The sequence below is a fragment of the Gopherus evgoodei genome, chromosome 1, assembly GCF_007399415.2.
Source record: "Gopherus evgoodei ecotype Sinaloan lineage chromosome 1, rGopEvg1_v1.p, whole genome shotgun sequence".
NCBI classification, from domain to species: domain Eukaryota; kingdom Metazoa; phylum Chordata; order Testudines; family Testudinidae; genus Gopherus; species Gopherus evgoodei.
This window is the reverse complement of record NC_044322.1, coordinates 6,605,105-6,621,300: the sequence shown is the minus strand read 5'-3', so window position 1 is coordinate 6,621,300 and position 16,196 is coordinate 6,605,105. Positions and strand designations below refer to the sequence as shown.

At 44.4% G+C, this 16,196-nt stretch overlaps 1 protein-coding gene across 2 annotated transcripts in view; it reads right to left on the bottom strand.

Annotated features, from left to right (window-relative positions):
• The window catches only part of RAB6A (RAB6A, member RAS oncogene family), a 116,188-nt gene that overhangs the window by 33,597 nt on the left and 66,395 nt on the right, over positions 1-16,196 (bottom strand). For both annotated transcript variants that reach the window (XM_030557131.1, XM_030557125.1), the window contains exon 2: positions 2,588-2,646. In XM_030557131.1, the coding sequence (XP_030412991.1) occupies positions 2,588-2,646 (59 nt within the window). The remainder of the gene's footprint in view (positions 1-2,587; positions 2,647-16,196) is intronic.

The window sequence follows — 16,196 nt, the reverse complement described above, 5'->3', positions numbered from 1 at the left end:
TAGCCCGTTAACACCTCTGCAGTCATAGGATAAAAAAGGAGGGTTAGTGGGTTACAGATTGTTGTAATCAGCCATAAATCCAGTATCTTTATTGAGACCATGATTTTTAGTGATTAGTAACGTTATGAATTTAAGTTCCCAGCTTGTCTTTTGGAGGTGTTGTGCAGGTTTCTTTTGAGGATGAGGACTAAGAGGTCAGATATAGAGTGATCATTTTATGACAAGTGTTTGCCCGCAGGGGTCTCAAACACACAGTATATTTGCTGCGGCCTGCCAAGCTCCCTGTCCCCACCCCCCCCCCGAGTTATTTCCTGCAGCCACCAAGATCCCCTCACCTGCTGCCCACCCCCCAGCGTGCCACGTCCCCGCTCCTCCATCTACCTCCAGGCGCTTCCCGCCGCCAAATAGCTGTTTGGTAGCGCTTAGCGCTTTCCAGGAGGGAGGGAGGAGGAGGCAGAGAAGAGACAGGGCAGGGATCTGGGGAAAGAGTTGGAATAGGGGCAGGAAGGGGGCAGAGCTGGGGTAGGGACTTTGGGGAAGGGGCTGGAATGGGGGCCGGGCCAGGGGTTGTCAGTGATGCAGCCCTAGGGCCAATGTACTAGTCCTCATATGGCCCTCGTGGTTATTTGAGTTTGAGATCCCTGGGGTATGGCGTGTTTGTCTTATTTTTCTGTATGAGCTTGTGCATAATAGTCATAGAGCTTTCACTCAGTAATTGTTGCACCAAGCCCATATCTTGTGGTTGAGCTACCGCATGTTTTTTAGAAAGGCCATATACAGAAAGAGCATGAAAACAGAAGAGCCAGTGGTCAGTAAGTTGCTACTTAGCTGTTTAAAAATGTGGTTAGGAATTTGGGGCCTCTGTCCTTGCTGGCCTTTCCTTGCTCTCCAGCACTGCATAATATCTACAATGCAGCCTCTCCCAACCCAACCTGCAGGCAAAGGGTTCCATCCCTGTTGTGAACATAGCTTGCCAGATGTGACATTTTATTTCTTGTGTGTCCCCTCCTCCCCCAAACCCACAGCAGGGAACCCTCTGCTGATTTGTAAGTCTGCACAACTGCTGCTTTCCTGAAACCAGCTTATTAATAACTGATGCACAACAGCAGCATGCCTCTTACTTGGCAACTTGGGAATAAAAAACCCCACACAAAGCAAAAATATATTTTATCAAACACAAGCTTCCTATTTATAATGGAACCCGACAAATATGGCTTTAAGTGATTGGCTGTGGAAGCTTTCAGAACTAAAGAGTGCACCCAAATTTGTCAGAAGGGTCCATAAAATAAGCTCATTTTCAACCCACCTATAGCTAGAATTAGCCAAACACAGTTCAAGATACAGTATTGGACTTTTGACAAGGCTCCACTATTCAGCACTTGGTACTGGGCTGCAGGGAATCTGAGTTCTGGCTCTGCCATTGCCCAGGATCGCACAGCAAGTCAAGTCACTTAACCTGCTGGAACTTTATCCCCCCTTCCTCTTTTTATGTAAAATATGGAATAATATTTCCCTGCTTCTGAGTCATGATCATGTTTGTAAAACTAAACATCCTCAGGTGAACAGTGCCACACAAGTACAAAGTACAAAGCCAGGCACACATTAATGACAGGTAAATTGAAACTGATTATTTGATAAGCCCCCAAGATTTCTCTAACTTTAAGTCCCACTCATTCATTTTGCAATCACGTAGTTTATTACATGAGACCTCTTCCCATGGAAACAGCTGCATTAACAAAGTTGGAGGGTCAAAGCTCTCCAAGTAAAACTAGGACACAGGCTCCACAGAGAAAAGAATAGAGCTGAAAGAAAAAAGTATTGTGGGAAAGAGATGATTAAATAAAAGAACTGCTTTAACATGTCCATGTAATTACTGTGGGCAGAATCTGTACAGATGTTTGCTCCCAGGAGAGGCTAATGTGTACTGTAGTCATCCTACACCACAGAAGCTTTGCTAACACTGCTGATTTAATGGGAACTTGCATTTAGTTCTGTCTGACTTGCCTAGCAGCAGTGATGGAGAGCTATGGAGAGACGAGAAAGAAACCATTATTAAGGGGGGGAAGGGCTTTTGACAGAATCTCCCAAAAATGCAGCTGTGTTGGCTCTACAGAGCTGAACAGAGTAAGCAGCAGCAGCCACTATTTCAGCATTCTGTTGCCAGCAGTCAGAAACCATGCTGCCAGTTCAAATCCAAGGTGGGATATTAGAGAACTATGCCTGGACCTGTCCTTAATAGTTTTATACAGTGGTGCAATAGCCATGTTGGTCTCAGAATATTAGAGAAACAAGGTGAGGGAGATAATAAAACTTCTGTTGGAGAGAGAGGGAGAGAGAGAGAGAAACAAGCTTTTGAGCTACACAGAGGTCTGCTTACATAGCAGGAACTAGACACATTTTTTAAAACAACGAGCTTCTCATTTCTCCCCTCCATGCTCCACAGACCCTTGAGTCCCAAACAGCTTTCTTCCCAGTCTTTAGGATACTGGTTGATCAGCAAAACCTCACTCACTGGAGTCAAGTAGATTCCCCTGAATAACGATTTGACAAGACTGGGCCCATAAAATGCTGAGATTGATTGTATTACCTGATAGGTGTTGTCAAAGCTGTCATACATGAACCTGGTGATCAAGGAGGTTTTCCCCACTAGAAAAGAGAAAAACAGATTCAAGGAACAGTTTTTAGTGTGAAATTAGAACAAGTGACCAAACACTGCATTCCAGTTTTAATTGCTATTTCATCAATACTATGCAATTAAACTGACCAAGGGTAAAAGGGAACTCAGTTGATGTAATTGTTGCAATAATCACTACCATTTTTCCGAAAGCCATTCAGTTATTTAAGAAATTCAAGTTAAATGCACACAAAAAAAGCAAGCAAACATAATGACTCCAGCTACAACATTAACTTCAAATATTGTGTTTGATTTTAAAATTTAGCCAATTGTGCCCATTCTCAAAAGTGACTTAGGCCCTGATCCACAAAGGTATTTAGGTTCCTAGCTAGATTTCAATGGGAGTTATGAGCCTAAACATCTTTGTTCACCTTGGCTTTACTCACTTTTGAAAATTTTACCTCTGATCTCCATTAACTCACACTGCACATGACATAACTAGTAGTCACTGTGCAGGAGAAAGAGACACTCGTATAGTTGGTACCACAAGACAGGATGGAAATGCACTTTGAAGTTGGCAGGCCCCCTGCTCACAAAACACCTGGACAGGATCTAGTTTATATTCCTCATCACCACATTAGCTTCGATCCACCCTTGCGGACAACACATGTATTACTCCTTGCAGCATACAGTTAACATCTCACTTAAAGTCATCTGATTAACGTTATTTCGTTGCTGATCAATTAGGGAACATCCTCGTTTAAAGTTGTGCTCCCTTCTAACTTAGTTTGGCAGCTGCCTGCTTTGTCTACTGCTTGCAGGAAGAGCAGCCTATTGCAGCTAACTGGTGGGGGCTTGGAACCAGGGTGGACCAGCAGCCCCCATATCAGCTCCACCTATCAGCTCCCCGCTCCCCTAAATTCAGCTGTGTTCATCCCCCCACTGCCATGTGCTGCTCCTGCCCTCTGCCTTGGAGCTGCTACCCGAGACTCCTGCTTGCTGTGTGCGGGGGGAGGGAAGGAAGAGGGTGGCTAATGTCAGGGTGTCCCTCTCCCCCCATCTTCCATAGAGCAGGCGGGACACACCAGGGCTCAGGACAGAGGGATTGAGGGTTCAGCCAATTATTAGTTCATCATTTAGTAGTAAGGGAAATATCCCACCCTCTGACTCTTCCACCTCAAGCAAGCTGCACAATCAGCATCACTGTGTACCAGTATTAAATTGTTTGTTTAAAACTTCTGTTTGTGTGTGTACACACACACACACACACACACACACACACACACACACCCCTACCCTTCTACCCCGATATAACGCTGTCTTCGGGAGCCAAAAAAAAAAATCTTACTACATTATAGGTGAAACCGCATTATATCAAACTTGCTTTGATCTGCCACAATGTGCAGACCCGCCCCCCCCTCCCAAGCACTGCTTTACATTATATCTGAATTCGTGTTATATTGGGGTAGAGGTGTGTGTATGTATATACATATATATAGTCTTTTGTCTGGTGAAAAATATTTCCCTGGAACCTAACCTAACCTCATTTACATTAATTTATGGAGAAATTGGATTCGCTTAACATTATTTAGTTTAAAGTCGCATTTTTTAGGAATATAACTATAACATTAAGTGAGGAGTTACTGTATCTTGGATCCTGTATCATGCCATTGTTCATAGCTCTCCACCACTATATTTATTAGAACTGGGTGCTTCAATAGCATTTACCAGAGCTTTCAAAGCACTGTCAAACGCTCATGTCCCCCTGAGAGGGAGGTAAGTAGGAACATACCCATTGTAAATCAGGCAGGCACATGAAGGCAGCTAGCCTCTGAGTGACACGTCAGTGGCTAAACTGGGATGAGGACACAAGTGACCTGATCTCAAACTTCTTTTCTACCTAGCCCACCACTTGCTCTTATTTCTGTGCCAGTTTAGATTAAAGAAGTTAATAAGAAAATAGGAGGAGGAGGAGTGTTAGGCTGGTGAAATGAAATCCCTTCTTGTGCCTCATCACAATCTGGCATTTTAAAATCCTTGTACTGTACTTCTAGTGCTAAGCAATTGCTATGCACTGTGCTTCGCTGTTGTACTCCGCACTGCCAGAGGGCTTTCCATAAGCACCAGTGCATTGATTTCCATATAGGCTAGTTCGGGGGTGCAGAACAGACAAAAGGGGAGAGCTGCATTACCTCCACGCTACCCACCCACACAATGCAGTTGCAGATGTGGCAGCTCGATTTGCACAGGGCTGTAGACTTCAGCAGTAGCCAGAGCTTCTCTGTTCCTGTGGCACTCAGAACCACCAGATGACCCCCACAAGCAGTAGCATGTAGCCTTCCACAAAGTGGGGGTGGGGACTGGGGAGAAGCTAAAAAAGACCCTGAGTCACTGGTCTTTTTGACAACATTGGCCCAAACCTCTACAAACAAGGGCTCTCTAAGGCCACTCCAGAGCATTTGATTCTATTTCCAGGTCCATGAATTTCACTATTGCTTCCTTTTGAATCCAGCTCTGCTATAAGAAATTAAACCTGCAGCTTCCAACAAGGAGCCTTTGAGACAGAGCCTTTGAGTTCAGATGTCACTTTCTCCATGAATTCTTAAACGCTTCCACCTTGTAAGCGTAATCAAATTTCACAAGACATTCGAGGGCTGCCTTTGTAAAGATGTCACTAATATTCCGTTCAATGCACACCTTTAGGAAGCAAGCATTCGAGATAAAGCAGGAGTAGCCCCAAATTTATTCAGATTTGTCCTGGGAACCCTACAGAACAGAATACAAATATGTTGAACAGGGAGATGTGGTGCAGAGTGAACCCAAAGCAGAGGTCAGTCTCAGATCCAGAGACACCAAGTCTCAGATTAACTTCACCACATGATTCACTCCAGCATCTATGCTGATGTAGACCCTGGTGCAGCGCTGCTATTTGAACGTGTATCAGGAGGATGCAGCAAAGCAGAACAGCACCTTTCCTCCATAAGGGTGCTTGCATAGCCCGAAGAGTGGGAGCAGTGGATCTAACCAAGACACTCAGAAGAGCAAACTCAACAAATCCGCACTGCACCCCTATGAGTAATTTACAGAGCCCCCAGTGGAAATTCTGAGTGGGCAGGAAACTACCACTGAGTTGGTTCTCTTAGGAGTCCTGAGGTGCAGTGGGGTCAATCTGTATCTCCCTGAACCAAGAGAGAATCCAGCCTACTAGTACAGGGCACTGAAAGGATCAACAACAGGACTACCAGTCATAATGCCCAGTGAAGCATACACTGCAGTACTTCAAAACGTGCCAGCAGGCTGCCAGCACTAGCTTCTAGAATTCCTCTCCTGTACTTCTAGGTCTCTTGGAAGTAATCGTTGCTGAAAATACTGATCCACCAGACAGGAAGGTTCTCTCTCCTATAATTTGCCACATCTCCCTACACCCGAAATACCCTCATTTAAATTACTTTTCCAGCATCAAATGGCAGGTGCAGGGGTGATTGCTGTTGGGTTTAATTTGAACTGAAACTACTTCAACCTACATATTGGTTATTTGTATGAACTTCAGTTCAAACACTCTTTTCCTTTAAGGAACAAAGGTTCTCCTTACAAAATAAATCAGTCACCTAATCAGGGGCTTGTCTACATCACAAAGTTGCAGCGCTGGTGAGGGGGTTACAGCGCTGCAACTTAGGAGGTGTACACATCTGCAGGGCATCACCAGCGCTGCAACTCCCTGTTTGCAGCGCTGGCCGTACTCCCGTTTTGTCTCGGGTGTAGAGGATCCGGCGCTGGTAATCAAGTGTAGACACTTACCAGCGCTTTTCTTGACCTCCGTGGAATAAGCAGGTATCCCAGCATACCTGAGGAAGCCTCTCTGGTAATCAAGCAGGTCTCCTTCCCCGCGGTTTGCTCCGGTGTTCTCCGAATTCCCCCCCCCCCCCCCAAGCAGGTCTCCTTCCCCACGGTTTGCAGGGGGGTTCGGGGAACGCGAGAGCAAACCGCGGGGGAGCAGGTCTCCTTCCCCGGTTTGCTCTCGCGTTCCCCGAACCCCCCTTGAAGTCGCCCAACAGCGCTGCAGTGTGGCCACATCTAACACCACTTGCAGCGCTGGTTGCTGTAAGTGTGGCCACTCTGCAGCGCTGGCCCTATACAGCTGTACTAATACAGCTGTAACAACCAGCGCTGCAAAATTGTAGATGTAGACATACCCCAGGTTAGGCTTGATACCGATTGTTTACAGTTTTAATTCCACAACGACGATGAAAATATTCCATTTCTAAGAGCAAACTTGCTTTAAGTGTCTAGGTAGAAGTGAGAGCTAAGTGATTGGAACCAACAGTATGCACACTTCCCACTGGGTCTATAATTTAAGGGAATCGGTGAACCTCAGATTTTGAAATTCATGGATTTGGATTTATATAAAGACACCCACTCTGAAGCTGTACAGGCTTAACACTGATTTCAAAGAACCATTCCTACAGTATTTGGAACACAGATTGTATAAGGCAACCTCCCCACACCCTCCCATCACAAGCCAAAAAACAAGAATGGCAAAAAACAAAAACAAAAAACTCTTTTCCCACTTCTGAAAGGTCCCGAATGCCCCATGCCCCTTAGCTCTCCCCAACCTCACAAAAGATTATAGGTGAGCCTTGAGGAAAGCCCTGGAAGTCAAACTGACTATTTCACACTAAGAGCAGTCAACACAAGAGCCAAAGGCCACTCATGGAAGCTGTTTTGCCAGCAGTCCCTTGCTATCAAAGGCTTTGGGTATATTTGCACTGCAGCAGCGCTACTGCAGCACAGACCCTTCCTACATCGATGGAAGGGTTTCTTCCTTTTGATGTAGTCAATCCTCTTCTCAGAGAGGCAGTAACTAGGTGAACATAACGATTCTTCCATCGACCTAGCTGCAAGTACAATTGGCGTTAGACCAACCTAACTACGTAACACAGGGCATGAAATTGTTCACAGCCCTGAATGATGTAGCTAGGGCAATCTAATATTGAGCTGTAGACCAGGCCTCAGCCTACACCAGAAAAAGGAGATAGGTTTCAGTCAACGTTACACACCATTTAGACCACCTCATATGCTTTTACACATGACTGTCCACACCAGGTACTAAAGAGCGATTAACATGTTAGTGAGGAAATGAATTAACTAAGATAGACGAAAGGAGTTAACCAACAAAGCCTAAAAACTCCATCCTGATCACAGCTGTGGTACTGTCACACTGGGAGAGACATGGTCTCAGGCAGGCCCAAGTACCACTAGCACCAGCTTTATACTGAGTTAACTAGGCATGAGAACGGGGGGCTGGTTGCACTTAAATATAGTGGCTTTCAAAGGATGTGAAGACAGGCCACATCCCACAGCTAGTGCTCTGGCCTAGTCTACACCAAAAACTTAGGCTGACGTAGCTGCTGTGTTCAGGGGTGTGGAGAAATCCACACCCCTGAGCACCATAGCTGTGCCAGCGTAACCCCCAGTGCAGACACAACAATGTCAATGAAGAATGCTTCCACTGACCTAGCGCCTGTCGTTCAGGAAGGTGGAGTTTCTCCAGCACAGGAAACCGCTTCCGTTGCTGTAGTCCACATCTACACTATAGGGTTACAACGGCATAGCCACGGCACCGTAACTATGCTGCTGTGGCATCTGTAGTGTAGATATGGCCTTTTTAGCAAGCTGATTATTGTTCATTCACCTTACACAGATGGAGGATTATGGAGCCAGAGTTCAGTTTGCCTTTGCCCTTAAGTCACAGTAATTTAAGTTGTTTTCACATCAATCTCAGTTTACAGTTCAGGAACAGAATCGTGTCAGTCTCCACTGAACGTACACTTGACTTATAGCACCTGAAACAGAGGACTGGTTTTAAACAACGTTCTGTTTTGTGACAATATGTTTTTGGGGGAGGAGAATCAAAGCTGAATGCAGACAGCAAAGCCATCAATGAAGGGTAAAGGCTTCTAAAATGATCATCTGTCAAAACATAGTGTGGGGTAGCAGGGGGGGCAATAAAAATTCTTGCCCCACTAGATAGAGTGTAAAGTAATGGCTGTGCCAGAGACACTCAGGGTATAAATCTAAACTGCCTATGGCGGCGAGCTTCCCAGGTTGATAGACTCAGGCCTAGTCTACACTACAGAGTTGTGTCAACAAAATAAAACTCTCTCGACAAGAGGTAAGTTCCCACATTTAAAGCAGCGTTGGCTGCTGTATTATAGCTCATGTTCTCCTCTAGGCTACAACACGGCCAACAAGTTTTCAGACACTTTAGCCTGCCTCTTAACAAGGCACTGCATTCACAATAAGATAAAAAAGGATTTAGGGGACAACACAAGCTTCCAGTGCAATGCGGTGGCAAAAAGGGCTAATGTCAACCTTAGATGTATATAAACAGGGAATTAGCAAGGAAGAGAAGGGAGGTATATGGCACCGGTGAGTTACACACCCACAAACACACAGTTCTGGTGTCTGCCTTTTAAAAGGGATACTGAAAAATTGGAGAGAATGCAGGGAAGAGTCACAAAAGTGATTATGGGCTGGAAAAAATGCCTTATACGGAGAGACTTCAAGAGCTCTCATCGGTTAAGCTTGTCAAAAGGGGTGAGCTGTGACTTGATTACAGTCTAACAGGAGTGGCCAAACTTACTGACCCTCTGAGCCGCATACAATAATAATCTTCAGAAGTTCGAGAGCCGGGTGGGCCTGCAGTGGCTTCTGCCTCATGGGAAGTGCATGCTGGGGGGCTTGGGGCTTCAGCAGGGGTGCCCCTCGGGTCTAAAGAATTGAGAACCTCCCTCCCCACCGAGCAGAAACCCTCCCTCGCTGCAGGGCAGAAGCCATGACCCCTCCCCTCCCCTCCCCACCTGGTAGGCAGAGAATGGAGCGGGGGGCTCCACGAGCCGCACTTTAAAAGAGCCACACAGGGCTTGTGAGCTGAAGTAGCAGGTAATCCAGCAGAGAGAGGCAGAATAAGAACCAATAGCTGGAAGCTGAAGTCAGACAAATTCCAACTAGAAATAATACCCACATTTTTAACAGCACAAGCAGATAACCACTGGATAAACTAGCATGGGAAGTGATAGATTCTCTATCCCTTGCTGCCTTCAGCTCAAGACTGGATGCCTTTCTGGAAGATCTGCTTTAGTCAGACGTAAGCTATTGGGCTCAGTATAGGGGTTAATGGATAATGTTCTATGGCCTGTCATACTACATGATACATTGGTTCCTTTGGACCTTAAATTCTATGGACAGGAGAGCTAACACCCCTCTTTTGCTCGTCAAAACATACTCATAAAACAAATATCCAATTATACAGAGAGACGGTCTGATCAGAAGAGTGACTAAATAAAATGGCACCTTGTTAACATATTCACTGCCTGTATTCAGAGTCCAATCAGCTGGCTATTTTGCTACTTTTTTACTCCTGCCAACACTGCAGTGCCCGTGAGCTGGCAGTTATGAAAAAAAATCTTTAGTTATCAATAGCATATTTGAAAGCCAAAATAGCTGCTTTACTTTCTAGTGACTCTCCAAAATAAGGAAAATCAAAGGTGAGATTCAGCAATCACATGCTGAACTGTATAATGAGGTAAGGGACGTCACAGCAGGGAGTTGTTGGAATTGATGAAAGGCTAGCAAATAAAAACAGATAAAAGAAAATCAAGATTTATTCTCATACAAAGCACCAGACCCAGATTCTGAGGAACTTGTTTGACCTGCACGAGACAGAAAAATATTAAGGAGGCTAAAAATCAATGTCAGGAGTTTTTTCTGCCTCTGCATACTAGTTATAAGGTTAGCCCTGATCTGGAGAATGCAACAAAAGGTAAATGCTAACCAGGTTCTAGTCACATGTTGTAGCTCAAACTCCTCTGCCTGAAGAAGTATACAAGGTGATAGTCAATTATGTTCACTTCAGAGCTAAAAGTCAACGGTCTCCAATCAGGGATTTTAAGGGTATCTCCCTTTTCAGACTTGTTCAGGTGTTGACTTCCCAACTGTAAGGAGCTCCATGTGAACCTAAGAAAGGCCACACTGGGTCAGACCAAAGGTCTACCTAGCCCAGTATCGTCTCTTTCGACAGTGGTGAATGCCAGGTGTCCCAGAGGGAATGAACAGAACAGGTAATCACCAAGTGATCCATCCCATCACCCATTCCCAGCTTCTGGCAAACAGAGGCTAGGGACACCACCCCTGCCCATCCTGGCTAATGGGCATTGCTGTACCTATCCTCCAGGAATTTATCTAGTTCTTTTTTGAACCCTCTTGGCCTTCACAACATCCTGTGGGAAGGAGCTCCCACTTTGTGTTGTGTGAAAAAAATACTTCCTTTTGTTTGTTTTAAACCTGCTGCCTATTAATTTAATTTGGTGGCCCCTAGTTCTTGTATTATGAGCAGGTGTAACTAACACTTCCTTATTTACTTTCTCCACACCAGTTATGATTTTATAGACTTCTATCATATCCCCCCTTGACCATCTCATTTCCAAGCTGAAAAGTCCCAGTCTTATTTAATCTCTCCTCATACGGCACCTGTTCCATACCCCTAATCATATTTGTTGCCCCTTTCTGAACCTTTTCCCCCAACTCCAATATAGGGTTTTTTTGTTTTTGTTGTTGTTGTTTTTTTTTTGCAGGGGGGAGATGAGGCAACCATATCTGGACGCAGTATTCAAGAGGTGGGCGTACCATGGATTTATATAGAGGTAATATGATATTTTCTGTCTTATCTTTCCCCTTCTTAATGATGCCCAACATTCTGTTTGCTTTTTTGACTGCAGCTGCACATTGAGTGGATGATTAGCACATGAGAGGATTGACCTATTCACAATGACTCCAATATCTCTTTCTTGAGTGGTAACAGCTAATTTAGACCCCATAATTTTATATGTATAATTGGGATTATGTTTTCCAATGTGCATTACTTTGCACTTAATATCAAATTTCATCTGCCATTTTGTTGCCCAGTCACCCAGTTTCGAGAGATCTTTTTGTAGCACTTTGTAATCTGTCTGAGACTTGACTATCTTGAGTAGTTTTGTATTATCTGCAACTTTTGCCACCTCACTGTTTACCCCTTTTTCCAGATCATTTATGAATATGTTGGATAGGACTGGGCTCAATATAGACCCCTGAAGGACACCACTATTTACTTCTCTCCATTCTGAAAACTGACCATTTATTCCTACCCTGTTTCCTATTTTTTAACCAATTACCAATCCATGAAAGAACCTTCCCTCCTATCCCATAACTACTTACTCTGCTTAAGATCTTTTGGTGAGGGACCTTGTCAAAGGCTTTCTGAAAATCCAAATACACCTATATCCATTGGATCCCCCTTGTCCACACACTCGTTGACCCCCTAAAAGAATTCTAGTAGATTGGTGAGGCACGATTTCCCTTTACTAAAAACATGTTGACTCTTCCCCAACAAATTATGTTCATCTGTGTGTCTGAAACTCTACTATAGCTTCAACCAGTTTGCCCATTACTGAAGTCAGGCTTACTGGCCTGTAATTGCTGGGATCACCTCTGGAGCCCTTTTAAAAAATTGGGGTCACATTACCTATCCTCCAGTCATCTGGTACAGAAGCTGATTTAAATGATAGATTACAGATAACAGTTAGTCCTGCAAGCTCACATCTGAGTTCCTGCAGAACTCTTGGGAGAATTCTATCTGGTCCTGGTGACTTATTACTGTTTAGTTTATCAATTTGTTCCAAAACCACCTATTATGACACCTCAACCTGAGACAGTTCCTCAGATCTGTCACCTACATGGCTCAGGTTTGGGATTCTCACTCACATCCTCATCTGTGAAGATGGATGCAAAGAATTCATTTAAGTTTCTCCTCAATGGCCTTATACTCCTTGAGTGCTTCTTGAGCATCTCAATCACCAAGTGGCCCCACTGGTTGTTTATCAGGCTTCCTGCTTCTGATGTACTTAAAAAAAAATGTGCTATTACTTTGAGTCTCCGGCCAGCTGTTTTTCAAATTCTTTTTTGGCCTTCCTAATTATATTTTTACACTTCATTTGCCAGAGTTTAGGCTCCTTTCTATTTTCCTCATTAGGATTTAACTTCCACTTTTTAAAAGATGTCTTTTTGCCTCTCACTGCTTCTTTTACTTTGTTGTTTAGCCATGGTGGCTCTTTTTTGGTTTTCTTACTATGTTTTTTAATTTGGGAGTGTACATTTAAGCTGAGCCTGTATTATGGTGTTTCCATGCAGCTTGCAGGGATTCTCTTTTGGTGCTGTACCTTTTAATTTGTTTAACTAGCCTCATTTTTGTGTGATTCCCCTTTGCGAAATTAAATGCTACAGTGCTGGACTGCTGTGGTGTTTTCCCTGCCACAGGGATGTTACATTTTATTATATTATGGTGACTATTACCAAGTGGTCCAGCTATATTCACCTCTTGGACCTGATCCTGTGCTCCACTTAGAACTAAATCAAGAATTACCTCTCGTCTGGTGAGTTCCCAGACTAGCTGCTCCAAGAAGCAGTCATTTAAGGTGTCAAGAAAGTATCTCTGCATCCCATCCTGATGTGACATGTACCCAGTCAATATGGGGATAGTTGAAATCCCCCATTATCATTTTACGAGTCTCTCTAATGTCCCTGAGTATTTCACAGTCACTACACCGTACTGGTCAGGTGGTCTGTAATAAATCCTTACTGCTAGATTCTTATTATTCAAGCATGAAATTACTATCTAGAGAGATTCTATGGTACAGTTTGGTTCATTTAAGACTTTTACTTCATTTGATTCTATGCTTTCTTTCACATATAATGCCACTCCCCCACCAGCACGACCTGTTCTGTCCTGCCGATATATTTTATACCCTGCTATTACTGTGTCCCATTGATTGTCCTCATTCCACCAAGTTTCTGTGATGCCTATTATCAATATCCTCATTGAATAAGAGGCACTCTAGTTCTCCCATCTTATTAGACTTCTAGCATTAGTAGATAAGCACTTTAAAAACTTGCCACTTTTTAGCTGTCTTCCATTACATGATGTAATTGAATGGGATTTTTTTTTCCTTTTGATGGTTTCTCATCAGATTTTACCTGTATTTTATCATCATCTTCCATCCTCTCCTCTTTATTAGGACATAGAGAATCTCCATGTATAGATCTTCCCCTAAGGGATGTCCAAACCACAGGGGTAGGAGATACTGATGCCAGTCTGGTGGTACGAGATGAGCTGATGGCCTGAGTTCAGTTGCAAGTGATGATATTGGGAGGCCTGGATCAGCGTCCATATGGCACTCCCCGTCAGTACCCAGCCCAAGCTGGGGAAGCTAATTTATCCAACTAGCGGACCAAATTTGGTGATGAATCCTGGTCACGTGCCGCCTGAGACATGGTGCACTTACACTAAGAAGTAGTAGTAGAGTTGTCTGTGTCAGGCACCACCGCTTTGAACATCTGCAGACAGTTTCTGCAGAAGTCAAGGATCATATGGGCAAGGAGACTAGAAGGAGGTCAAGACTGAGGGATGATGGTCATGCCAGAACTGTCAGGTTTAAAACAAACAAAAGGAAGTATTTTTTCACATAATGCACAGTCAACCTGTGGAACTCCTTGCCAGAGGATGTTGTGAAAGTCAAGACTATTACAGGGTTCAAAAAAGAACTAGACAAATTAATGGATAAATCAATGCCTATTAGCCAGGATGGGCAAGGAAGGTGTCCCTAGCCTCTGTTTGTCAGAAACTGAAAATGGGCAACAGGGTATGGATCACTTGACGATTACCTGTTCTGTTCATTCTCTCTGGGGCAGATGGCATTGGCCATTGTTGGAAGACAGGATACTGGGCTAGATGGAAATTTGGTTTGACCCAGTATAGCCATTTGTATGTTCCTATGTCATGGGGATAGAAGACTTCATATTCAGTTTGGCACCTATGAAGAGCATTAAATTTGCATCTTTTTAAAACATCAGCAAAAAATTACTTAAGCCAAATGCATTAAAGACAGAAGCACTGGAAAGATACAGACATTCCCTCCTGCTCCCCCTAGTCGTTATTTAAACGAGGTAGGATGAGGTTTTCCCAGCTCCAGGAGCCAATTCCATTAGCAGAAATTCACAGGTGGGAAAAAGAAGCAGGATCATACAGCCTTTGCCAGTGAGAAGAATGCATCTCCCAGAGGGCTTTTAAAAGCAGATGCTGATCACCCTAAGGCAGATCTATTCTTCTCTGCCTCCTAAAGTGCTGTCATATCTCCCTTTTCAAGCAGGCAGGACTCGACGATTCCCTCTTCCTTGCTCATACTACTCAGCTCTCCTCAACACATTAAATTAGGCTCCTTGCACAGGAGGAAATGGTGTACACATTGCTGCTTCAAAAGCACACTGCTAGGGTGGGACCGTTCTGCACGTCATAACAATCAAAGGGCAGAATTACTTGAGCTGCTGGATGGCCTCAACTCCATTACAGTGAGAGTTCAATGCCCCAATCTTGCAGGGCTCTGGGCAACCACAAACTAGCATGTTACAATATACAAAGGTGGGAAGCACGCTTTGTTGTTTATAGGAAGGGATTAAGGCAACACAGCTAATGAAAGGTGCTGGAGACAGTGCATTTGTGAAAGGCCCAGGGACAGCAGCAATGCAGACTTCCTTCTCATTGCACCACCAGCATGTCCCAGCCCTGACCTCAAGAGGCCAGATGTGTAGGACAGAAGTCTCCATGTCCCACTCAGCCTGTGAGCTCCGCTAAGTCTGACTAGAAAGGTACCAAAAGGAGCAGCAGTTTATGGTATGAATGCTTTGTCCAGTGACACCGACAATTCATTTCACACAGGCTAAGGCGGGAGTAACTTGGGGCCAAGTTTATAATGGTATTAAGGTATCTAATGTATACAGGCACCTTGTGGCATGTTAGAAAGGGCCTAACTCACAGACACTTCAAAGGGAGTTTGGTGCTTTTATAAGCCCCCCCTGGGTGCCTACCTGCACTCAAAGATGCATCAATATCTTTGTAAATCAGACCTTGGGTCACTACTAACCCAGGCTAGAGCTGAGCCAGGCTCTATTACTCCCATTCCATTAACTCAGGCCATCCAGCCCCTATATGTTATATATGCCTACCTTCATGCCTCCAGCTTCCATCCCGGGCACATCATACGATCCATTGTCTACAGCCAAGCACTGAGGTACAACCGCATCTGCTCTAACCCCTCAGACAGAGACCAACACCTACAAAATCTCCACCAAGCATTCTCAAAACTACAATACCCGCATGAGGAAATAAGGAAACAGATCAACAGAGCCAGACGTGTACCCAGAAGCCTCCTACTGCAAGACAAACCCAAGAAAGAAACCAACAGGACTCCACTGGCCATCACATACAGTCCCCAGCTAAAACCTCTCCAACGCATCATCAGGGACCTACAACTCATCCTGGACAATGATCCCACACTTTCAAAGGCCTTGGGTGGCAGGCCAGTCCTCGCCCACAGGCAACCTGCCAACCTGAAACATATTCTCACCAGTAACTGCACACCGCACCATAGTAACTCTAGCTCAAGAACCAATCCATGCAACAAACCTCGATGCCAATTCTGCCCACGTATCT